The 26,348-nt window shown below is 39.2% G+C and overlaps 1 protein-coding gene across 1 annotated transcript in view; it reads left to right on the top strand.

The window, feature by feature from the left end:
* Nucleotides 1–26,348, top strand: part of fstl4 (follistatin-like 4) — a 185,823-nt gene that overhangs the window by 136,808 nt on the left and 22,667 nt on the right. The window contains exons 7-9 of the mRNA XM_065963116.1: nucleotides 16,354–16,520; nucleotides 20,543–20,663; nucleotides 23,456–23,617. Of these exons, the coding sequence (XP_065819188.1) occupies nucleotides 16,354–16,520; nucleotides 20,543–20,663; nucleotides 23,456–23,617 (450 nt within the window). The remainder of the gene's footprint in view (nucleotides 1–16,353; nucleotides 16,521–20,542; nucleotides 20,664–23,455; nucleotides 23,618–26,348) is intronic.

Genomic DNA, 26,348 nt, shown 5'->3' with positions numbered 1-26,348 from the left:
AACTAAATACACACAAACTATATTCAAAGGGTCCCTGGAACACTGTTTGCAGCTAAAAAGCTACCCAGAGAGTTACGGTTTCACTGTTGCGGGCCCATTACCATAACTTCTCATATAGCATAGTATCTTCAAACAGTGTTCCAGTGACCAAATATTCCTCTGAGGACATGTTGTGTATGGAGTTTTGAACATATACCACAGAATCATTACATTTGGCCAACTTTCAGATTTCTCTACCAAAACTCCATAGTGCACCTTTAAGTAATTGTGTGATCAAAGTGTGGATATACACCATACTGGTGTATTCTAACAACATAAATAGCTGAATACCCTGTTTAAAGTCTTAAAATATTGAGCTTTCCCATCACAATTTTTTTTTTAATGACAATGAAAATAGTTTAATATTAATAAGGGTAATATTGGTTTGGGGTTTTTGCTCTTCACACATGCAGTTTTCAAACTTAAATGCAAGTGTAGCCCTTCTCCGTAAGATTCTGCACTAACTTTCAGATATTTGTTCCTCGATATTTTCACAGAGCCCTTTCCTTAGAAGCTGTAGCAAGTCATGTGCCTCAAGATAAAGATCCAGCTAGCTGTTTGTCCAACGTCTGAACAAAGTCGGTGACAGAAACTGAGCTGCTTTTGTAAACTGTAAAGAGTTCCTGACAGATCGCGTTCCAGTCCAGTCAGGTACAAAGCATGGAGATCAAATACCAGATAAGAGCCATCAAGGTAATAACACGTTTTGGACAAACTGAGCTGCCATAGCTGAACTTCTATGTCAGAAATGCAGCATCCACAGCTGTACAGTTTGGTATTTGGCCTGAAGTCGCATTTCTCCTTACCTACAATGTTAATGGGATAGACATTAGCATACTATCTTCTGCAAACACACAGTTCAGTTAATACTAGAGGTCAAATCCTTATGGAAAGGGTCCAGTTTGGGGATCAAAACAAAGTTCCTCTCACTTTGAGCCAACAGTTCTACCCTCTAGCCTCTGGGCTGCCCACGCATTGTTTAATCATTAAGAATGCAGAAATATGGCCTCAAACTTTCATAATTATTTTCAAAACCCCTGTCATGCTTGGAGGATCTATAATAATTCAGTAGTGCAGTGTATGCATGGTGTAGACAACCTTTTTCTCTCCCATAGTTCATTGAGCAGTAGGGGGAGAGAGAGAGAGAGTTATATGAGGGAAAATATGGAGCAATTAATCAACGTCATCAAGACATCAGCAGCTATTTTAAACACCCTGTACAAGTAGTTGTAATGATTCAATGTTGCCATGCCTATTAAGTTCACTTTTCTGGTAATTCAGCAGCCCATATTTATCAAGGTGTAATGTTGGAATATGGAGTGACTGAGCCAATCCAAAGACTCTTTATTGTTCTAAATCACTTTATCTGCAACATACAATTAAGATAAATAAAGGTTTATATTATGAGAGCATTACTGTTGTTATCACAGAGTCTGGTTGGAAGTACTTCATCCAAAAAAAGGGGGAGTGTTCAAAATCTTTCGTTTAACCTCTGTAAAATGGGCTTGGATTCCTGGAACGCTCAGAAATCATCTTGACAGTAAACAATATAAATCAACTTCCCTCATCTATATTTACCTAAAACATTTCCATTCATCATCCGACCAAATAACCCCTTGTCATCTGATGATAAAGAATCCCAAAGAATCAGTCAAGTAGCTGTTTTTACCTCCTGATGAATTTATATCAGACATAGTCAGAAGAATTTTTTTTTTTTTTCTAAATGCAGTCTAGTGTCGTGCAGCCAAGTATTTTGGTTTTCACTGACAAGTCCTGCAGGTGCAAAAATGCTGAGCCACATAAATGAGACCTTTATCATTGCTGATAAAGAACATGTATGCTCAGCAAACCTTGCTCAGCTCAATAATAAAAAAAAAGATGTGTCAAACATTACATCTTCCAAAAATGTCTGCCTTTATTTCTGCTTTTGATGCACAGGTGTACCTGAACCATTTATCATCAAGGTCTTCCTGCTGTATGCATGCAGTATGACCCATCCATGACTTTACAAAAAATAGAAAACTAAAGACTGCCGTATTAGGGTAATGCCATTTTTTCAATTCAAATAAAATGGGTTGAATATGAGTGTGATAAAAGGCTTTTATACTATTTAAAATAGCAGATCCCCAAAATGCATGTGTTCGTCCTGTCTTCACTAAAGGCATGCATGCCTAGCTGACCCAATCTGATAGCCTATATTTTCATCTAATAATATTTAGTCTGATGTCGGAATGATGTCACAATCCTTCACACTGTACGTTTCATTTTGCCTTGATCAGTTTGCGTTATCAGGCTGTTTACACACAGTGTGGCTCATTTGAGTTTTTTAGTGGCCCAGTGAGCATGTATGTAAAATGCTAAAATGCATTTTAGACTTCATAGGTGCTTTTCTTTCAAAGGTGCAACTTAACACATATATGTACTCTTTTAAGTCTACTGGTGTTTTCACTAAAATCTGATTTAAGGTAATTTCTTCTATGGTTTAGATGAACTGTAAAGTCTTCTGCTTGCTTCTTGTGCATAGCAATTCTGTGCTGAAGAAATTATTGTATTTGATTGCGGAAATGATACCAAGGTGTACAGTTATCTTAGATTATACATTGCACTGGAGCAGTACATTTACAGATTTTAAAGTGATGAGAAGCCTCTGAGGTGTTGTTAAGCCCTTTTGCTGCAATTTCCAACTATATATCCACTTAGAATTATTCTTACTTTTCTCTGTGTATTTAACTGATAGTACAGATGTTGATATTTATCATACCACTTCATCTCCTGTACTTTATTAAACAGTGGCCTCCCTTTGCTACCAAAGTTGGATAAATGAACAGCATTTTTTGCTTAATGGCCTCGCTGGAATCTTATTCTGAAAATAGATAATTTAACCGCATGAGCTTGACTAGGACAATGTACGTTTTACACTTCTTAGAAAAGCTGCATATTTATCTTTTACAAATCCAATTGCATTTGCAGGAGCATAATGCTAGATCAGCAGTGTGTCTCACTGTGAAACAACACTCATTAGCTCTGACAGAGTATGGTGTTTGTGCAATGTTAAATCAGAGCAAATATCTTCATTCCAGTGCTTCATTGAAGACTCAGTCAAAGCCAAACCATTCTCTTTTTTAACTTGTGGTTTCCTGTGTCTTTGTGTCCGTTGTCTCATTAGCATTTCTTTTTAGCTCACTTTAATTTGCGTCAAACAGTGACCTCTCTCTTGAACTTATCGCATGAAAAAGAACAGAGTGTTATGCCCTTACAACCTCAACAGTTTCAACTCAAGGGTCCATTTACGTCTTGAACCTTGGAACCTTATTTCTGTAGGAAAAAAGCCCTCATATAAGAAAAATAAGGCATGTGTCTAAAATATTTGCCAATACTTGATAATTCCACATGAGACATGATGACAATACATACATTCACATTGTACCACAGTCCTGTACAGATACATCTACTGAGAAGCACACATACAGACACATTCAGTAAATCTCATTGTGCATTCGGCCTTTCTCTCGGAGGAACCTGAGGTCGGGTCAAGCTGCGGCTCCTGCAGTGCAGAGGTCTGCTGCAGGCCTCTAATCTCTCCTACCCTCAAACTCCCTAAAGGCTGAGAGGGCTTTAAAATGATAAAGACCACTTAGCACACCCCGTCAGGAAAAGCCTCGGCAATATATAGTTGGTGGGATGTAGAGAGGAGAGGGTGTCCTCTTGGAGGGGGTCTCTCTTTGTTTCCATAAAGATGAAAGATTATCCAGATTGTCAGAGATCTTTTGCTACCACAAGATGAGAGTACTCTTTGATGAATTGGGTCTTTATTCAGCCAAATGAAGTATGGGAGATTAGCTCCAGACTGTCAGCTTGTTTCCATTAAGCCTCTCGGAGCAGGAGGACTTTTTTGGCCTTTTGAGACTAAAAATATCCGTTTTATCACACCAAAAGATAAAGATAACATTTTCTAAGCCTAGCTTTGAGATTTACCAAAAATGCATCATATATTTTCATACATCTTTTACCCTATTTTCAAGATGGTATGCTTTTAATAGAGTGTGAAACAGACAGTGAAGTTATACAAGCCACTGCATGTTTTGTTCAAGTCAATGGAAAACGACCTTTGCTCTAGAAAACAGGCTGGATTAATAAAAAACTTGCTCATGCAATAAGGAACATTTTAGTTAAAAGCGTGTGTATACACTTTAATACCTACCCAAGTTTGTTTAAAGGCAGATAGCTTTTTATTTCTTAAGGTGTTGCTACAAGCTTTTCTCTATGAAAGTAAAAGTCAAAACAAATTGACTCTCTTTTTTCATACAGTGACACAACCTTTGAGTTACAGTGCATGAAAATTATTTGGAAAGGACAGAGCTGTCTTCAAAAGAAGACTGAAAGAAAGCACAGGCCTGTCGTATAGCACTACTAAAAGAAATGTCAAGAAAAACATGACAGGCTATAAGCTCTCTTTCATCTCAGTCAATGCAATTTGATAATGCCAGAGGGTCGCTGTATCTTTGTCCTTCAGGAGTCATATTACGTGAAATATTGAAAAAGCTGTTGGAGAGAAGTCATGAGGTGTGACAAGCTTATAAGCTGATTTGGTGCAAGATTCCTTTTAACAGTTTTGGTGGCAATTCACAGTTTGGCATTAGACAGACTTTTTCAAACATCAGACTCAGCTATAGTCAACAAATGACAGTGAGTGCATAGTAATAAGATGACAGTTTGGAGGTCGACTTCCAAAGTAAACATGTCCATGAACCCTCCAGACAGGCAATTAATCTGTTCATTTCCCCCAACAGGTTACTTCCACCCTCAAGGACTGAATGACACAGTAAAGAGAGTTCTGCCCTGTTATTACCCGACTGATGGCGCTTCATTATTGAGCCTCGTCCTCTGTAAATCCACTGTTGCCCAGCAATGCGCTCAGGTGCTAAGCAGCACCCACCTCAGCAATTGGCTCTGTTGTGAGCAGCATGTTTTTTTTGCAGAATTGGTCATTTAGTGTTGCAGGGGTGACTATTGTTCCCTTTTAATGGCCTTGGAAATGTGCTGTTCCAGGAAAACAGCTGTGGATATCTCTGCAAACTAAATATTGTTGACAATAGAAGGTTTATTTTTAAGTGAGTCTTGTTTATTTATTTCTGAATTTATTTTTTGAAAACATCAACTCCACTCAGACAGCATACTGAAGAAATGTATAATTTTTCCGGATTATCAGGAACTCGCTAGAATAACAACCAATGATTATTGTATTTAAATTCCTCGGCAGAACAACACATTAAGTTGTTTAGAACTTCTAATCATTACATAACACAGAGCATTGCACAAAGGGTCCTGCTGCTGTTATTTCTTTTTTAAAACGCTTATACAGATACCGATGCAGAAGCAGAGCCAGATCTCCTGCCAAATTGCTGCTCCTGGCTTGTTAATACAGCCTGGAACAGATTGTTTGGGGGAAAAAAACTTCTTCCTACGCACACACTCCTTCTTTTCTGTCCTCCTCCAATAGCTTCCTCTCAGTCCTCTCTTTGTGATCCAAACAAGGCTTTGTCTCTGCCTAGTTAAGGGTCCCTGCTTGAGAAGAAGCACCATCATGCCTTTACAAGAACGTAGAGAGAGACAGCGAAAAAAGATGGATCTTTTAAGGGAACAGCAAGGAAGAGAAAGTGAGGATGAATTAAACCAAGGACAGATGGAAAGTAAGACTGACAGGCAGTCAGAGAGTCATTGAGTTATCATGAGTGTGAGCGACTGTGAGAAGGACAAAGGCAGAAAGAAATAGCCAAGGATGCAAACAAAGCATGTGAGAGAAAATGAGACATTGGATGGAGGAGAAAGTGAGGCAGAGTAAGGGAGAGGAGGAGGGCGATGATGAGCGGCAGAGGATTCCTCTGTACCTGTAGTGGAGATTAAGGGTCTGGATCCAGTGTGATTAATGAGACGGCCGCTGATTGCTCATCCCCATCTCCCTCCCATGAATAATCACCAGCCCAGCACTCTCAGAGAGGGCTTCACTTCTTCTATGTATATATGAATAAGCGCGTGTGTGCGTGTGTGTGTGTGTGTGTGTGTGTGTGTGTGTGTGTGTGTGTGGGAAAGAGAGAGAGAGAGAGAGAGAGAGAGAAGAGGGGATCGCTTGTGTGTACATACAAGATAAGAGTGAGGGACAGTAAATGAACAGTATGAATGTGCAAAACGGGAAAGTGAGCTGATATACAGTGTGTGCATAGAATTGACTGTCGCAGTGTGCCCAGTTATTGATTGACTCAGAAAAATGGGTTCATTCAGAATGTGATGTACAACATATCATTAATTCAGTGTGTCAGCGTGCTTGAAACATGGATGATATATTTACTAATGGCTGCAGCCCACCTGCTGAGAGCAGCCCTCATACTGAATGCACAGTGGCATACTGGAGATCATTTGCACACACTGTGGGCTCCCAGCGGGGGGGCCTGTCTCCCTTCATGTACTGTACAAACCCACCAGGGTCATAGTGTTCACTGTGACATTATCTCAGGCAGTCATGTCATGGTACATCTGGTGTGAGTACAGATTCTTTATAAATCAGATATTTGAAATGAGCCTATAGTTTTGTTATTTTCTGTGTATTTGCTGCTTTTTACAAATATGTGTATATTAACAAATTTAGCTAAACAGTTGATCTTGAGGAAGCTGTCCCTTTATTATCTGCAGTTATATAAAGTCGATGTGGGCAGTGTTGCAAATCAGTGAGCACATCTGCTTAATAGAAATATTGGATCTTTTTTTGTCAATGTGATGTACTACCTTTATTTTGAGGTATTTGATTCAGTGGTTTAGCTAGAAAATCACGAGCCCATATGGTAATTTCATCAATACAGTTCATCACTTAAATTTGCATTAGCACAATTATATCTTATTGATCCACATTTAAAAACATAAAAGTGCTCTCCAATCAAAAAGATAAACCATGGAACACATTAAAACACAAGGACCAATGTAAAAACAAAAGGACCCTGAAAAAGTGTTAAGACCAAAGGAGAGAATAGGAAAAAAAAAGGCATCTGACAGACAAAGCCAAAAGCCAAGGCATAAAAGTGCATTTGAAGGTATGATTTAAGAACACGCAGCATGAGGGAGAGCCGAACACGGCTAAGGCAGAGCAATCCAGAGCTTTAGATCTGAGACTGAAAAGGATCATCGCCCCTGAGCTTCAACCTAGACCATGGAACAGTCAGTGGTTCTGAGTGTCTGCGATAAAAGGTGAGATTTTAAAAGGTCTGAGTGATAGGTTGGAGCAAGCCCATTCATAGATATATATGTTAATAATAAAATCTTACAACCAATCCTAAAAGGCACAGGGAGCCAGTGGGGTGAAGCTGAAAAAGGGGGGGAAAGTGTTCATGTTTCCATTAACGAGTCACAAATAGAGCCGCAGTGTTCTGAACCAGCTGTGGTCAATTAAGAGAGGCTTGGCTTACACCAACATAGTGTATTACAGTGATCAAGACGCCTTGTGATAAAAGCATGCATAACCTTCTCAAAATCATTGTAAAAAAAGAGGACTTTACCTCGTTGCATCCTCAGTTCAGTCCAACAATGACAACCTCTGTCTTGATGTCATTGAGCTTAAGAAAATTCAATGCCATCCAAGCTTTGATGTCTTTAAAACGGTCTAAAAGTGTTAGTTAGTGTTAGTTCCTTTGATTTTTAAGGGCAGGTAGCATATTGTAGCGAAAGAGATTCCATACTTTTTTAGGAATGGACCCCAGGTGGAAGCATGGTCAAGGAGATTAAAAAAGGGCCAAGTATTGAGCTTTAAGGGGACTCCACATGGAAGAGTGGCTGAAGAGGATGTGAAATCAGCAAGGCAGACACAGAACTTTCTGTCAGATGGGTCCATCTGATCCGCTCCAAAGTGGTACTTTTAATTCCAGCCCAGTGCTACAGACGAGAAATTTAGAGTATTTTGGTATAGTGTCGAAAGACGCTGTGAGATCTAAAAGTATAAAAATAACAGTTAATAAAATATCATTAAAAACTTAAAAAGTGCTGTGTCAGTGCTGTGAAGTGCTTTAAAACCAGATTGGAACACTTCAAAGATGCCATTTGTGTCTACAAAAGTTTGTAGTGGAATAAAACAAATTTATCCAAGACTTTAGAAAGGAAAGGGAGTTTGGAAATAGATCTGTAATTGGAGAGGACTGTCGTCCAAGTTGGATTTCTTGAAAACTGTCTGCACTATACAGCATGTTTAAAATGAGCTTGGACTACAGAGGCAAAGCTACTGATTGCAATGGCCTGGATGTTGTAGCCTCGAAATGGCCTCGAAATCCTCTCTAAAATGTTCTCAACAGTATTTTGTCCCCCCAAAAAAGTTGAGAAATTATTTTCAGGTATCTGCTCCACCTTTCCCTTTAAATTTCAAAGGATACCTGTGGTCTATCTTTTTCCATTTTCATTCAGCTCTCCTGCATTCTTGTTGATGGGTGTCATTTAATGAGGGTTTATGTTTAGCTTTAGACCATATTCTTTAAAACGGAGCAACAGTTAACAAGATGCATTTGCAGGAGGAGTAAACTCACCATGGTTTTATAACAAAGAGGAGACTCAGATTTAGCGGCATCATTAAAAACAGCAGAAAACTGTTTAAAAAGTTTTTAAAAATGTTAAGGATTTTGTGTTTCCAAACAGGAGCACAAGGTTTAGGTGTTAGACGAGGGGGGGTTGGAATACAACATGATTGTCATCAGAATATAATGGGTCACACACAAGTAAACCACCTGATAAACAAGTGTGTACCCATGTTCCTTTGCTGGGCCATCACAGACTGTTCTAATTACTATTGACAAGAAAACTTATTTAATGCAAACATTTATTCCAGACTCTATAAATTTCACCCCCTTCTGTACCTGCAACAGTTTACACCAGTCGCTAGTGACATAAAAATATATATTTGTTTACATTTCAAAAATGAATCATGCTGGTAATAGTGTCTATACACCTTTTAGGTTCAATGAATAAGGTTTCGATGATTGTTTTCCTGCCAGAGTTTCTTAGGTAACCCATTTCAGATCAAGTTAATCTGACCGGATAACGTATATTTTTACATCGGCTGCCATCATCTGTCAGAGGTCACTGAAGACTGATCAATCTAAATGTGCAGTTTAGCTGTCAGTCAAGTTTAAAGCTTTGTGACAAATTCACAACTATAACTGTGGAGTCTTCAGAGAGCACAAGGCATAAAACAGCCTGTGGATATAAATCAAAGGGTTTGGGTTATTTGAGGAAACTTAAGAACAGAATGTTTCGTGACATGCAAAGTGTTGTTTTCCCAAAAGGGCCGCTCTGTGAAGAGATTTCTGCAGCTACAGGGTCTGTTGCTGAAGGCACATTTGCCACATTAAGTAATGTGAGTGACTGAAAGTTTCTCATCCATTAACTTGAGAGAGACACAGATCCAAGAAGAACAATAAAATATTCAGTTAAACACAGAGAGGACAACCACCAGCTGGCTTTCTATCAAACTATTATGTGAATGATGTAGTAAAGACGACAGAGAATAAAAGTACAAAATGTATTTAAAATTCTAATACGTTTTTTCAGCTCGGCAAGTTTCTGTACAAAGTGATGAGTATCTTTGACAAGCTTACAGCACAGCCTCTGCCAATCCAATTTAACATAAGACATCCGGGCTCCGTTTGACAAAAACTAACTTTCCTCCAACCTACCACCGAGGAGATCATTATTTAGCAAATCTATTAAATTATTTGGAAGTCACTCTTAACCTTATATGCTCATCTTATCTGTACATCTTTATAGAGATAAAGACAGCTAAACAACTGCAGAAATGTTGTATTCATGTCTCAGATTAATACTTCTTTGATATAAAATACTTGAGTCAGAATGTAAAAATACTTTGCATGCTTAACATGTAGAGTACCAGCACCCAGTTTTCCTGGTAAAACAAGTTGGTGACATAGCTGAATTCTCCTCCTGGGATGTAAAACTGCAAACAATTTGACTTTAAATCCTGATTAAAACTGGGAACTCTTCAATTAGATCTTTCTTGTGCTTCAGGTTCAATGTAGAGGTGAGTGCACTCTCATTAAACTACTTGTTGTTGATAGCTGTGGTTGATGTTGATGGTTGATGATTTAGAGTATGAAGTGGTCAAAAAGACATCTAGATGTAAACTTGGAGTAGTCTGATGGGGAAACTTAACTGCTGGTTCAAAAGTCTTTTTAATCATTTAAAGGGTGAAACATTGTTTTATAAGAAACGATGGTTTTTAAATGACGTGATAAACGTGACTCATCTCTTTCTCGCTGGTTGCTTGTTTTTTCTGTGCTTCTCGGCCAGGAATCAAACTCCTTATATTCAACTCCTCAACCTGTAACTCTGTTTCAATCATTTCTCTATCTCCTCTTTGCTCCCTTTACCTTAATGCCTATCTCTCTTTCCTGCTTCTATTGTAGGCTGCAGTCAGGATGTTATCTGTCTTACCTGCTAAAAAAAAAAGTCATGGCGCTCTGCTCCTTTGCATTGTGGCTTGATGTCTTACTCCGGCTCACGAAAGGCTTGTCGTTTAAAAGTGGAAGGGGACATCTCTCTGAGCCACGGTCTTCAGCTCGCCACATTAGTTATTCCCTGCGAGATCTGCTACGTGCTCTGCATCAAATTAGTCTTTCTTCCTGTCTAACATGCTCACTCATTTGCACTCCTTCTCTTATTTCACCGTGTTGTTGGTATAGTCTTCTCTCATGTTGTTTGCTCATCCTTTATTATTTTGTTTCTCACCCACATTTAAGCTTGTTTTTTTTACATTTTGCCTCCATTTCCCTCTATTAAGTATATTTTGTTGTGTCTCTGTATTTACATCTTTCTCCCTCTACTTTTCCTGTATCTCTCTTTACTTTCTTCCCTCACTTTAAGTATACAGTATTTCCCTCCAGAGCTGGATACAGAATCCTCCCTGTTGGCCCTGTCAGCCTGCCCATAGCTCAGTTAGCAGCGCTGATCAATCGGTGGAGCTCCTGAATTCCCCTGAAAGACAATTACTAACTTACACATTGAAGCTATTTTTGGAGGATGGGGAAGCTGCAGGAATCATTAGCTAGATAATGTCCTGACAACCTTCCCCAGCAAGCCAGGGCAGAACAGGCACTGCTTGTGGATGTGTAATTTGTCTGGGTCATGTGGGAATTGGGACAGAACCAGAGAGGATGTTTGAACACTTCTTATGTTGCTCAAAGTGGAAGTAATCTCTGTCTTTGATTTGAACATGAATGTAGTTATTATGGCTAAGCTGCGAAGCTCATACCCTTTAAGAACTTCCCAAAAAGTGTCAACAGCTGTCACTGAATGTTGTTCAGAATCTTCTACGGAATGAGCAGATGTAGTATTTGTATTCAATCATAGCCTTGCTAATTTGCAAAAGAAAGTTTTTCCTTGGGATTGTTTTAAACTAAATCGGGCGCTGAAGCATCCGGAGAGTGTGCTAATTAGTCCTTCTTCTCATTAATGTGTTCCTTATAAATTAAATATGTCAAGATAAAACACAGAATAAAAAAAGAGACATTTCAACGTTGAACCTTAAATATGCACTTCTGTTCCTTGTTCATTTGTGTTCCTTAAACTAAAAAACTCAGTTTCATTCACTTAATAAATAAAATATCCTCAAATACTGACCTGAATAAAATAAATATGCTGTTCACAATGCTAACATCAAGCGAATAGGTTATAAAATATAAATCTTACCAAAAAAGCATTATGAAGTAACAGTTATTCAAGTTCCCACGTGACCTTATATGTCTGTAACCTTAATAAATGACAAACCTATCTCACCCCCCTGCTCCTTTGTCAAACCTCCAAACACAATATGACTCTCAACTTTGAGTGTTGATTTAAAGATGATACGTGTTATAGAAACTGGTGGAACATATAGGGTTAACTCCATGTTAGCTCTCAGTAAAACATCTGTTTGAAACTAAGCATGGTAAAATATATAAAAACATTGTGCTGCTGGTACCAAAACCCAGGAAACTGTCACCTCAGGAAAGATACACAATCAATACAGCCATTTAACTTCAGGCAGCAGGTACACGGTCTCAGCAGACAGCAATGCAGACCAGGCTGGTGGTGCCCATATTTCACATCTTTTCTCCCGCATTGGGTCATGCATTTAAAGCGAACCATGGTACACTGTATACTGCTTAGTAAATAAAGCTTCTGGAGGGCTGTTTTTTTTGGAAACCACTCTTCAAATAAAGACAAGGGCAAGCAGAGGTGCACAGTGCGACTCCAGGCGAATTGGTTCTGAGCTGTGGGTGTGTGTACCTTCCTACTACCAATGTTACTGTACAGACTGAGGGCTCAACTGCTGTACCGGTAGCTTAGCTAGCAGGATTGCAAACTCCACAAGGTGAAAACAAATGTCAGAAAGAGCTACACAGCTGCACAGAAACGGCACGTTGTGCTCAACGCAATGGAAATTGTCACGCAAGGGGACTTTCTTTTCTCTGGGAGACCCCCAACAACTGACTCTCGGTGGGGCTTATCTCTGTCATCCATCTGGCCATATGTTGTGTTTGCACTCAGGCTTTTACACAGATGAAATTCTTAATGTGTCATTTAGATTATATGATTTCAGTTGACTGTTTTCAAATACAATGGGATACGTTAACTAGTTAGCTAACATCAACTTAAAAAGAATCCAAAAACCTGAGCCTATGTGTATGTTAAATCCTGTCCTGAACAGACCATACCCCAGTCTAAACGAAAAGCCTATTTGAAACAGATTTTCAGTTTTATATTTTTTCTAATATTTTTTGTGTTTTTATAGTTATATATATCATAACTTTAGTACTTTTATCACAGGTAAATAAGCACCATAAGCCCCAGAAGTTAATGGAGGGGGAACAGTGTTGTCTCATTGTAAAGAAAATATTGGAAAATAGGTTCTTTCTCTCAACATAATACTGAAGTTATTATTTGTGATTATCAGTCTCTTCAACTCATTAACCGTGACTGGAAGCTTTCAAACTTTGGGAACAATCTGCTGTCAAGTGATGGCTATTATTAATTATACAGCAACAGCAGATTATTTGCCATTTGTTTGTCCCCTAATGACTCTCCCATCATCTGTTTCCCAAAATAAATTATATCAACTGTAATCAGCCAACTTTCTAACTATTTACTACACAGCTTTTTTCATCCAATAAAAAGTAAGGGCATTTTTTTGGCTTGGTCTCCTAACTGTAATCTCACTGGGTAGGGTTTGGATGGCATCAGGATTAATTTCATGGTGTCAGGATTCATTTCACCACTGCTCCATCTTTCACAAAGCTAGGTGTTTTTTTTTACCCTGGCCTTTCCTGCCAGACATTAAAACTGAGGGCTAATACATCAGCAGAAAGTTTAGACTGACCTCGTATAAGAGGTTGGCAGAGAACACCTGCAAAAAATTCAAACAGTTTTGAATTGATTGTGCTTTTCCTGTTTGATTTAGTTTGTGGAAAGCCGTGTTACAGCCCTGCATTAGGGGCTCAGAGCTGAAGGTTATCTTTCCACCGCTGTCAGTGCTGCTTCACAACAGAGAAATGAAGGTATTCACTCCAAAAACCTGCTAAAAACAGTGGAGTCTGAGACTCACCTGGCGATATAACATGAACTGTACATGACTCATTCAAAAACACAAAGCCTACAAATGACTCATAACTTTGATATTAACCTTTTATTTCTTTGTTATGACAGTTATTTGACTCGGAAATATTCTCTTGTTTTTTTTTTGTTAATGTGTCAAATCTTTGACTCAAGATTATGTCCTAATTTTAAGGCACCACCACTTCCTTATTTGGTAGTGTTGTAGTGAAGACCTCACCAACCAACACCAAGACATACCAGAGACCAGAGTGCTCCAAGACCGAGAGAAGACCAAGACATTTAGTGATCGAGACCGAGTCAAGAGGAAGACCAAGGCAGGGCGAGACGAGACAAGACCAAGCCCATAAATATCACTGAAAAATCATCATCTTGTGTGCAGGGGATGTGTCACTTACTTAGACCGTAACAGTGCGGAGGTTGTGCCGTAACCGGGGGATAAAAACCGGGTAACCGGGTCCTACTATAGTTAAAATTATCATCCTTAACAGCAGCCATTGTTTCATCTACCAGAGTCTATTGTATACAGTTATTACTGCTCCGATTTAACTTTGAAGAAATGGCCCTCATTAGCATACAACTAAAGTTATATCTGTACTTCAAGACCAAAAAAAGAGTTGTATAAATGTCCGTTTGAACAGTCAAGACATGGCAGCCCGTACAAGTCTTACTTCCATGCTCTGTATGAAATGTAATGTGAGCAGTCATGTGGTTGAAATTCACAGTGCCACCCTGAAACCAGTCCTCCAAGCCATGTCAGATCAATGCCCTTCATCCCTCATCTGTCCACATGGCACTCAAAGCTGTTCTGCCACCCAAATTACCGCTCTGCTGAATTATAACTTTGTTGGATCTGGCAGTATACTGTACCCAAGGCAGTCTGAAATATCACTGACAGACTGAGCTGTCACCCCGGATACATCTATCACCTGGCGAGCTATGCCAAACAGACAGCTAATATCCAGGGGTACTTTACAACAGCATTTGTCAAAGTCTGGAACCGGACAGAAGGTTCCCCACAAACATTTCAAAGTCTGTTAGCCGTCTACTTAAAATCTGTTTTGACATTTCAATACTGTCTCTTTCTGGGCGTAGAAGTAAAATTTTGGGATACTGGCCTTCTGTTTTCAAGTTCTGATAAAAGCCAGTGTTTGTTGTTGTTAGATCTTTATTTGCGTATACATTTTCATGCCATTATGGGTAGAGATGGATCTGATGGAGTTGGGGTGCTGAGAATTGGAAGCACATGTCAGCAAACTCAAAAGGTCCAGAGCACAAACATGTTGAAGGGGAAAATGGTAAAAATTAATGTTAGCTTCTCAAAACAATAATTTACGTTGCTGTAATTCATCCTGACACAGAACAGCTCTGTGTTGTACACTTGGCACATATTTAATGATACACAGCTTTGCTTATCAAAGGATCTGAAATAAATGAACAACACCTGTTGTTGCTGTCGTTGTTGTTGTTGTTGTGTCAGGGAAATTCTCTTGATATTCAAATTAGTCTGCTTAATGTTCTGTTATGTTGCTTTCCAAGGTTTTTTTTCCTTAAAATATAAGTGATTACTTTCTAAATCACAAAATGTTTAACATTTGTGTATGTTGAAGATCCAAACATAATTACAGATACCATTCCCTGCTCTTGTTTCCTATTCTTTCTGTCTTTTTCAATATCCTTTTTGTAAAGGTTTCAGTAAAAGCCGGTTCTTGACTAGTGTTAGTCCATTAATTGACTGTGTTGGTTTGTGTGTGTGTGTTTGTATGTCCTTCTGTGTATTTTGCACGCTGTAATGCTCCAATGGCTCCATTCAGATTTCTATCAGGAGTCTGGGCCTCTTTATTTATTGATCCAGGTATATCCTGTCCCCAGTCAATATTGACCCTTGTTCATACACTGACATTTAGCACTTCAGTGCACACATGGTCCACATCCACATTCACTCTGCATCACTGGAATATGTGATACTCCTTTCTCAGATTGACACAAACCCTAATTTAAAACGGACTCAGTTTACGCACAGACCACAAAATAAAGCAGTGGAGAAAGACAAGTGATGTAGTGCAGTGCAATGCAAGGTCAAACGATCACTGTGAGGAAATATGGCACAAACTGCTGAAAAGGCCCCCTCTGATGCCAAGACACCGCTACATGGATAGTTAAAACACTTGACTCATTGTAAATGTACACTGACATGAGAAAAATGTTCAGCAGATGACAAAGTTCCCACACTGTGGCTGTAGATTTCTAGCGTGACCACACAGCTTGGCCACAGATACTATTTATTGTGCCGAGGGGAACCGGTGAAGAGTAATTCTTAATTTGCCGTAAAGGTGAATTGATTCGGATGGCCATTTCAATGATCATAAATTTCGCTTAATGAGAAGAATGATATTTGGCTAGCTGTGTGTCCTCTGACACGTGGTTCTTTTTTCATCCTGGATATCATTCCCCAGTGGACAGGTGTTTATCTCCTCGGCCCACTAGTAATGAGATGGCTGCTTAGAAATGTATTTAGCCTGGTTCTACTATATCAGCACCCTCAATCTCAGTAGTCATTTTTTTCTTTTTCTTTTTTAACTCATCTTATCATCCTATTCTCGTCTCACATTTGCTCCTGTGGAATCTGTTCTCTGGAACCAACACCAATCATTTCTCTTCATGCTCTCATCCTAACAGAGGTGGTGCAGCTGAGCCTGGCTGAGGACCAGCAGATCAGCGTCTCCACAGTAACAGTGGGCCTCAGTGCTGTCCTCACCTGTGCCATCCAGGGGACACTACGCCCGCCAATCATCTGGAAGAGAAACGGCATCATTCTTAACTTCTTAGACCTCGAGGATATCAATGTAAGTGTTCTAATACTGTTGTTGTTTTTTCTACTTTTTTAAGCAACATGTACCTTATCCATCTGGTTATGATAACTTAAGATCATGTGTAGACAAGTCATATTAATATGAATATGATTAAATTATCTTCATTGGTCACAAAAGACACACAGACCTCAGGAGATGATGGCCTAGTGGTTAGGTTACGCACCATGTATGTTGGCTTGTCCTCCAAGCAGCAAGGGACTGAAGTGTCCGGCTCCTCACAAAAACAAATTATAGTCAATTTGAAACAAAATAATCTGAAGATATTATTTCTGTTTTAAATTGTTGGGAGCTCTGTTCTCATTTTTCTGTTTGAAGTTTGCATGTTCTCCCCGTGCATGCGTGGGTTCTCACCGGGTACTCCATCTTTCTCCCACAGTCCAAAGACATGCTAGTTAGGTCAATTGGTGACTCTAAATTGCCCGTAGGTGTGAATGTGAGTGTGGCTAGTAATATGTCTCTACATGTCAGCCCTGTGATTGACTGGCAACTAGTCCAGGTTGTACCCCGCCTCTCGCCCAATGACAGCTTGGATCGGCTTCAGCCCCCCCCCATGACCTTGAACGGGGAAAAGCGCTATTCAGTAGATAATGGATGCATGGATGGACACTAATAATCAGATGTACTTAAGTGTGTGGACATTAGAAGAACCCAGGAGCTGACAGGTTTGTGTAAAGCTGCCAGAGGCCACAGACCATGATTTGCCCAGGGCAAGACGGAACATGAAAAGTAAAGTAAAGCTGACAGTATTTAAAGAAAAAAAAAAATCCAAGGATCAGACAATAAAGAAAAGTTTTCCTCCCCTAAATGCACTCCCCATGAAACTGCAGAGTTAGAGTTTGCTCACTGCTTAATGAACTACGTGGCCCTGCTCCTGTTCAGTCACATCTGCTCAGGTGACAGCACAGCGCTGGCCTTACCTTACCCACCTCCGGATCACTATCCGCTAATTGCATGTTAATGAGCGGCCTTGTTGGTCTGCTGTGATGATGAGCCGATAAACAATGTCAAGTGTTGAGGTGGAAACTGGAGGGGAGGTGGTGGCAGCAGAGGTCCCCCAGGCTCATGACCGTGCATAATGAATTTCCACAGACTGCAGTGGTCTGAGTGGAGGAAGGAGAGAGGAAAGAGGAGCCCCATCTGCGTGAGTTTATTGTTGTCACAGTTACAAAGAATCCCTAAATTAAAGAAAATAAATAACATTAGTAATTTGTTTTAAACGACATTTCTTTATGAATTTATGAATTTCTGCGCACACCAGATGTCAGTTCCAGAAAGAACAAAGACCTTTGCAAAGTCTGTAAATGGTGGATAAAATGTATTTTTGATTGCTTGGATTTGTGCGTTTTTTAGTAAGAAAAAAAGGTGTAATGTGTACAGTACTTATACTTAAAATATGCACAATAATAAATTAATAAGGCAGTTTGAAAATCACAATTGAGCTGTTTTTATATGTCTGAAAGCAGCAAGAGTAGATGACCTGTCTGCCAATATCCAGCAGCTCCATTAAGGTATAATGCACCAATCAATGAAACTGTAAGAAAGTTCTAAAAGCAGCAAAATAAAGAGAAGAATATGGTAAAGATGGAAACAAACAACAAAATAAATAAAGAATGGAGATGCATGTTTTTAAGCCTGTTGTTGAACATTTTGTTGAAGTTGGCGTTAAAAACTAAAGGTCAAATATTTGACGGGGTAAGCGGAGGGAGGGTCCTCTGTCTCTCTATTAGCTATACCCGTTGTCCTTCAGAGGCAGGTGGGGGGCCGTAGTGCGAGGCAGGGTACACTCTGGACAGGTCATCAGTCAATCACAGGGCTTCACTTTTCTGTCAGCAGCCTGTCAGCACTCTGTTTTCTTCTATTGAACTGTGTTGATTGGAAACACGCTTGATTTTCAGAAGTTTTGTACACCGATGATTGAAATCTTTTTACACTCTGAAACATCTTTTTTCCCCCTCAACCTGACAGCTGAACCTCTATTACAATCAGTCTTATTTTTCTGCCCTTTTTCCAGTCTTTCTTATTCTTCCCCTGTCTGTATCTGCCCAGCCTCTCAATCCCCTGCACTGTTTCTATGTCTTTCTCTCCTTCTTTTACTCTCAATCAAACTGGGTATTTTACATTTTGAGTGGAGTAGTTTTTCACAAAAAATAGAACTGCTCTTGTATATTGATGGATTCAGACCTGTTTGATTGAAGGAGAGCAAAAAAGATAGTCAGAACTACAAACAGGTGCAGACAGAACCGCAATATAATCTGTTGAAACTACTTATGCTGCTGCTGAAACTGTCCATCAGGGAGGTAGTTGTTGACTGTGTGAGATTGGAAACTGACTCATTCAGAAATGAAATGAATAATGTATATTTCCTTTATGAAAAACAATAACTGGACAGCTCTTCTTTTTTTTTTTTATCTCGCCACTTAACAAAGTTAATGAGGCTTTTAAGTTTATGCAAGCTGATGTTCACTGCATCAGTTATATTGAGTGTTACAAAAAAGCTCTGAGAATCAGTGTTCGAGAATAGGTCAGAGGAGGCTTTGTAATTTGCATCTTCAAAGCGAAACTTCACTGAGGGACTTGAATGTTATTCATTTGATCATGGCTGCTGGCCACCTTAAGGCATCATTTATCCACTAGTCTTTCCACCACATTAGTGTATAATTCAACCTGGTTTAAAATAAAAGCCTGTAATTCGGTCCGTCTCTGTAGCACTTCTACACCTCATGAACCAAAACATTAACAAACACCTAGAAAACAGACGTCCACACACAGTGCAGGCTCAGTTAATAAATTAAAGAATGGAGTTGCATTCAGATAACCAAACTCTCATACCATATAGTATCTCATAAAGTGAACATAAAGTGAACACGTGAAAGGCAAACAAGGCAATACTACATTATATCCCCAGTTTTGGCCAATTCACTTTCCAACAGAAGTGAAATTATTACTGAGGTTCTCTTATTTATATACTTCACTTAGAAACACGAGATATATTATAACTTTCATGAATTATGCGCATTATACTACAGTATAGCACCTACACAAAGCAGACAGTGTATATGTTAAGCAATTTTGATTATCCTGTGAGATATCAAACATCAGTCAAAGAATTAAAACACTTCTCTCAATTCTCCATTTCAATGACTCATTGGTTAGAGGTACCTTTTATCATAGCAGAGAAGAAGGAACCAACACTTTTACACATGAAAATATACTCGACATATAATACTCCTATGGTTTATCACAAATCACCTGTTCATTTGTGATTGCCCTTGCTCTTGTATTTTGAACTTTAAATTTGGAACATTAGAAGCTGTCTAAACTTCCATGAAAGTCATTTCACACTCATGTCACTAAGACACTCTCCACCGGGTCACGGAGATTTCTTAAGCTCTGAGAAAGAAAGCAGCCGTTTGTGGTTTCCATGTCACGACTGAGCCGCATCAGGACATCTGCTCTGCCACTTGGTGGGACAGCAAACTATTTAATGCCTTAATCCGCCCTAAGCTGTGGCTTGAACCCCCTGGTGACTGTCGCACGCTGCACCAACAACAACCCGCTCCATTCATCAACCTAATGGGCTTTATATTTTTAACCCTTGCCATTTATCAGGCTGAGGCAGCGTGATGAGGGTGAGAGGCTCAAATTCCCCAACGCCTGCTTCAGCTCAACAGGGATACCGTTGATTCATGGTCCCTCTTCCTTTTCACATCACTCTTTTCTCTCTCTTGTCTTCTCCCATCACTCCCTGCTGTTGTGTGCATCCCCTCTCCAAGCGTCCTTATGTATTCTATCAGGCTGCCTTTCTCTCTCCCTCACTCCCTGTGGCTCTTTCCTGCCCCCCATCCTTCACCACTAGTCCCTCTCCTACAAACACACTTGTTCTTCCTCTTTTTTTCCCATTCTCTTCTTTCTCTCTCATGATTTTTTTCACCACCACTCCCTCCTCTTCTATCTTGACTAAACTTTCTTCTTCCCTCTCTTTCCATGTGCTACAGGACTTTGGAGATGATGGCTCCCTGTATATTACCAAGGTGACAACCATACACATGGGGAACTACAGTTGCCATGCTTACGGCTATGAAGACCTCTATCAGACACATGTGCTGCAGGTGAATGGTCAGTAGCGTCTCATTTCTTTTATACAGTGGTGGGAAAAGTGGGAAAAAGATGCTTTAGTTCTGTTTTATTGTGCTCTCTGGTTATTCTGAGACTTTTCTCATAGCCTTCATACTTATAGTGAAAATAGTCAGGCAACATACTGGTGATTTAAGTGTTTGGAAACAAAAGATGGTTGCATTGAGTTTGACATTGTCATATGACTGTAACTCCAAATTTATTTTTGTCTGTTTCACTTAACAAACCCTTCCAGAAAGGCTTATGTTTCCTGTAATGTGCATCATACATATTCCGAATAAGATGAGTTTGATTAATGATTTAATTTTCACTGCTGAAGAAAACAATGGCTGTTGTGGATTCTTGATTCTTGATATTCAGAAATACCCCTGTGCTTCATAGAGGGAGAAAAAGAAGACAAAAACAGGATGAATAAAATTAAAAATGATGATGAGCAAAAAAGTGTACAAACCACAGAATATTAGAATTCTATAGAAGCATGCAACATTTAAATTCGATCTCTTTCTTTAAGTTCAGAACCAACAGCAGCAACGGCACAATCACTACGTTCAACGTCTCTACAATCTTAATGTAGTGTAGAAGTCATCAATACAAAGTAGTCAAGGTCAACTAAATCTCCTCCGAAGTTCAGAAAACCAACAGATGGAAGTACGTCTATTCACACATAAAGTAAATCATGATCTCAAACCAGTACAAAAATGATATAGTATGACATTAGTAGCTTGAAGAATGGCTAAAACGATTATTCATTATACAAAATAATTGAACATTCATTTTCTTTTAGTCCCATAATTAATTAAACATTAACGCACACATTTTTTATTCTCACATTTTCATTATCACAAACTTCATAATTGAGTTACCCTTTTTGTTTTGTGTCAACACAATAAGTTATTGTACAGAGAAAAGCTTCCATGAAGTGTGTTGTTTTGGTATTTCACAGGATAACAACAAGTGTCTTAACACAGCATCAAAGTGAATTTCTTTTCATTCAAAATTACATCATACACGAGGTTGAAATCTAATGGGTGCTGTGAGCGAACTCACTTTGTTCACTGCAGTGGATAAAAGCTACTTAAGCTTATCTGAAAACCAGCAGACACAGTTTCCACTCATGCTGATTTTGGCAGCCTGAACTTATCAAAGCACTGTCTTGCTCATATTAATCATCTACATAACGGTCTTCCTCTCCCCTGCATTTACACTCCAGAGTTATTACTTGGCTTTTCTCCAAAGAAATCCAGGGAGGACGAAGTTTAAAAAGCCCTCCTACTTGTAACGTGACAAATCAAAGATGCAGCACTAATTTCTCTACATTCTTAACAGTACGGCACACACTGGAGAAATGAATTCTAGTCTCTAGATTCATTTGCCTGAAATGCTGCTTGAATAAAACAACCACCTAAATTTAGGCCTTAAACTCAAGTGGGCGGGTGATAGAAAGGTGTCATGGAGGCTGAATATTGGTCCTGAGGGATGAGTTATCAGGAGAGTGCAATTACCAAAATGTTTCTGTCAGGGTTTTAAGGTATATCCAGTTAGATAGGATGGATGAGTTAAGGGTGAAATGGATGGAATCCAAGTGACACATTAGGCTAAATGGATGGGCTGCATGGGGCTGTGATAGAATAATAACACCACTAACACAACTTCCTCTTCTTACTGTGATGAAGGAAAAGACATCACTGCAGTTCAAGTGTCAGCAAGGTAGTCGTAGTGATGGTAATACTTTTATGGTCTCATTGTGTTACCAATAATGTTTGTGTAATGTAAAGTGTATGCATTGTAATAAAAAGGAAAACAGAAAGGAGCAAAGTGCTGTCTGATAGATAAACTTAAGAAGTGCATTCACAGAGGCAAACAGGGACACAAATACATCACAGAGACTTTATGAGGATGACAGTGAGCCATCTTTGCAAGAACAACTTTCTTTGGAGAAGTGGGTTTTGGCAGAGAGCATTCGTATTTTATTTCTCAATGCCAAATTAATTTAGTTTGTTTTAAACAGTTCATTACATTCTGTAAAAAATATCTTGTTTTGAAGTAAAATCTTGATGTGAAATAGCTGTCTTAACCAAAATAAAATAAATATTAAGTTGACAAACTCCAGTATTTAACTTTAGTAAATACCTCTTTCACATTTCACCACTGCTTATTATTAAAATATTGCTTCTAATAACTTAAAACTAATCATGTGTGAGCTTTGTCAAGGAGAAATCTATGGGAAAAAAAAACAACAACAACAACAACACATAAATAAGCAAGTAGCAAGCAACAGCTGCAACATTAATATTGCATAAAGGTTGAGGGGAAAGGTTACAGGTTGAACAGGCGAAGAGAGGATTTAATGGCGGCCTCGAGGTTTGAGAGGGTGCCCCGCATCACAACTAGAAACAGGACATCTTACCTGTTCATGTAAACTATTACCTCATATTTCATTTCCCCCCACCTCGATTCCTTCACATTCATTTGCGGTCTGCTCCCTGGAGGCGCTAGTAAGTGGTAGATACGTCTCCACATCTATTTCATGCAGGACTCGAGCTGTAATAAAGCAGCCCCAGAGCTCTTGGATTCTTGTTATGTGTGAATATATTCCATGCTGGGGTGAGACAAATTCTTCTCTGCCCACTGCGTGTGTGGGTGTTTGTGTTATATTCCCCCCGGAGTTACTGTCTACCATGAAACACTGTGTAATTATGTTTTTTTTTTTCACTCGTTTCTCTCTCTTCTCTCCATATTTGTGTCTTTGCTTTTGTTTGTGTTTGTGCGTCCAGTCCCTCCAGTGATCCTGGTCTATCCAGAGACGCAGGCCCAGGAGCCCGGTGTATCTGCCAGCCTCCACTGCCACGCCGATGGCATTCCAAATCCCAAACTGCTCTGGCTGAAGAACGGCATGGACCTGCAGCCCAGATCCTCCAAACAGCTCTCTCTCATAGGTGAGGGGTGTTTTAAGTGTAGCAGATACTGTTTGTCACATCTCGTTGGTGCAGTGTTTTTCAATTGCATAGTGTTACATACCAAGAGTCCTGCACTATTCCTACACTGCAGACAACTTTATAAACATGGAAACTGGGAGTAGACAAAGAAAATAAGTGTTACTTTCAAGCTTATGCTCTGACAAACCAACTTCCATCAATGTCACTTGTCAGCAGACGTATTTAGTATTCTTATCCATTAATTCACACTCAAAACCAAAGTGATGAAATCAAGATTGCGCTCACCTCTTTCAGTCTTCAAAATAAACCTTCTTATTCTTGAGTAGTGACTGAAAAGGGAGATTAAGGGAGAGAAAATGAAGTGTTATATACTGTGTGTGTGTGTGTGTGTGTCAAGAGTTGGCAGCTACTTATCCAGTCTGGAAGGCCGCTTTTAAGGACACACTCTCAATATCAAGAGAGAAGGAGCAGAATGGAGCACTACTTTCCTTTTTATGGCCCAGTTCTCATTAAGGGAGAGTTTATTGGCTGTGTGTGGGTCATTACCTGTGGTAATAGCCTGTTATCAACCCTCAGACACTCAAACATGGGAGGTTCTGCAAGGTTCACCAGCACATAAACACTGCAGTGCCATTGGTTACACATTGTCAAGCTAATGCAAGCAATGGCAAGGAGCAGGAGTTATACTTGCATTTTTGATTTCTTTCACCAAATACCAAGAAAAGTGAAATAACAGAGTGGAAAAGTGGTGTAGATTATCCTTTTTATTCAGCAATGCTTCCAAACAGAGATGAAAAAACAGAGGAGGTTTTGATTCGATTTCCACGTCCACATATCATATTTAATGTCGGGAGTGTAATAAAGACACAGTAAAAGTGTTGCCTCTATCCTCATATTTGGGTTCTGTAAAACCTGAGCCACACACACTGACATTTGGTGGTGAGAAGTATTGATCGTAAGCCACAGTTGAACAGTAAAGAGGGAAACTGCTTCTCTTTTTTGCTGACTGGATGGAAACTTGTTCTCCAGCCTGTTGTAGATCTCAACCCTGTTGTTTACTTTGATAAACAGCAAAACTCTTTAAAGCTGAAGGTTTAACTTGATAGGCGACATTATGGATCATTTGTCGGACCAGAATGCATTATGGTAGGAAGGCTCAGCACATTCCTTTAGTTCATTTTCACTCCAATCAAACTCATTGTTTATTAAAGTCAACAGATGGCTGCAAGCTGCATTTGGAGACATTAATTTAAAACTGCGAGCTACATTTATTTTATTTGTTTTGTAGTAACTCTCAGGCAAGAGAGTAAATAATCTTTAGGATCATGAAGGCAACTATTAGTAAGTCGAGTGGGAGCACAGACAGTTTCATGAGCACTGACCCAAACTGCGGTCAATAGTCTCTTCAGGCACATAGAAAGTTTGATGCAGATTCATTAAACACATCATGCATGAGGTTGCAAATTAGTTGACCATCCCTGTACACTATGTGGCTAACAGGTAGCATCAATCTAGTGGTGATAGCTCAGGACAAAAAGTCACTAAATTCTTTGATATTTCTTTATACTTTTTTTCAGCTCGGCAATATACCAGGAGAATGTATCAATAGATTAATTAGCTTACATTTCTACCTGCTTTAAAGAAAATGTAAACTTGCAATAACAGATATACAATACTTTTGTTATATACCTTCAAAATATTATATTAATACTTAACCAGACAACAGACACCACAGCAAGACTTTAAATGTTTGCTGTCTACAGTGTACTAATGTGAAAGACCAAAGTTAGCAGGTCAGTGTGTTACAACCTGTCTCTGGCTACAACAAAAATAGGAGTCGAAGTCGGTATATCAAAAAATAACACCAAAATGTATTTTACGATATAATAACAATTAATTGTCAAACAAAAAAGAAACAGCCGCAGCGCGATGTTCACACAGGCTGTGGGAACGGGAGGAGAGAGAGGACGTCTGCAGAGGAGGAATATATGAGGTCTCAGCAGGCCCAGGTAAGGTGTAGCTCATCCCCTGATTTACAACCCCGCCTTGACCGGAACCTGCAACAGACAGAAAAACCAGCAACACAGAAACACCTACAAGTGTGAAGGGGTCGTCACAAGTGATAGTCAGTGAATCTTCTTAACATATCTGGTTAGATCGGCAGCACTGGAGTAGATTTAGAACCATTTAGAAACCTTACTTTCCAAAGAGGCTTTACCCTATTTTTGGCAGAGAATGAAAGCTGTAAAAAAACAACACTGACATATCCCCATACCTTATAGCTAACATGATAACAAACAGTAGGCTTTATATAGACATAAATATGATAGAGTGTAACATTTGAAATTGAATAGGAGTTGTGTTAAGCCACTTAAGGCAAAAGGCCCCATTACCTCCTAAGCCCCTAGCATATTACCCATCATCCCTTGCAGAATTACACCCATGAGTTGGAATTATGAAAACTTGCAGTCTTAATTTCAGACTACACCAATGCCACAAAACATTCCTGTCATTTATATCGTCACAAATTGAAGATATAAAAGCTAATTAAATGAGTGGTTGATTCAGTGGTTTTCAATAAGAATTGATCAGAACATAATTACGAATTAGACATAATTAAAGTGGTGTCCCATTCTAAGAAGGCTGCTTCAAGGCAGATTTCACTTCAAAGCATTACACACTTCCTTCCCTGATAAAAGAGAATTATTATCGCAATCCAAGAAGACATTTC

Source organism: Labrus bergylta, chromosome 14 (assembly GCF_963930695.1).
Source record: "Labrus bergylta chromosome 14, fLabBer1.1, whole genome shotgun sequence".
In the NCBI taxonomy this organism is placed as follows: Eukaryota; Metazoa; Chordata; class Actinopteri; order Labriformes; family Labridae; genus Labrus; species Labrus bergylta.
The sequence above is the reverse complement of the archived record's forward strand: the minus strand, read 5'-3'. Positions and strand labels throughout refer to the sequence as shown.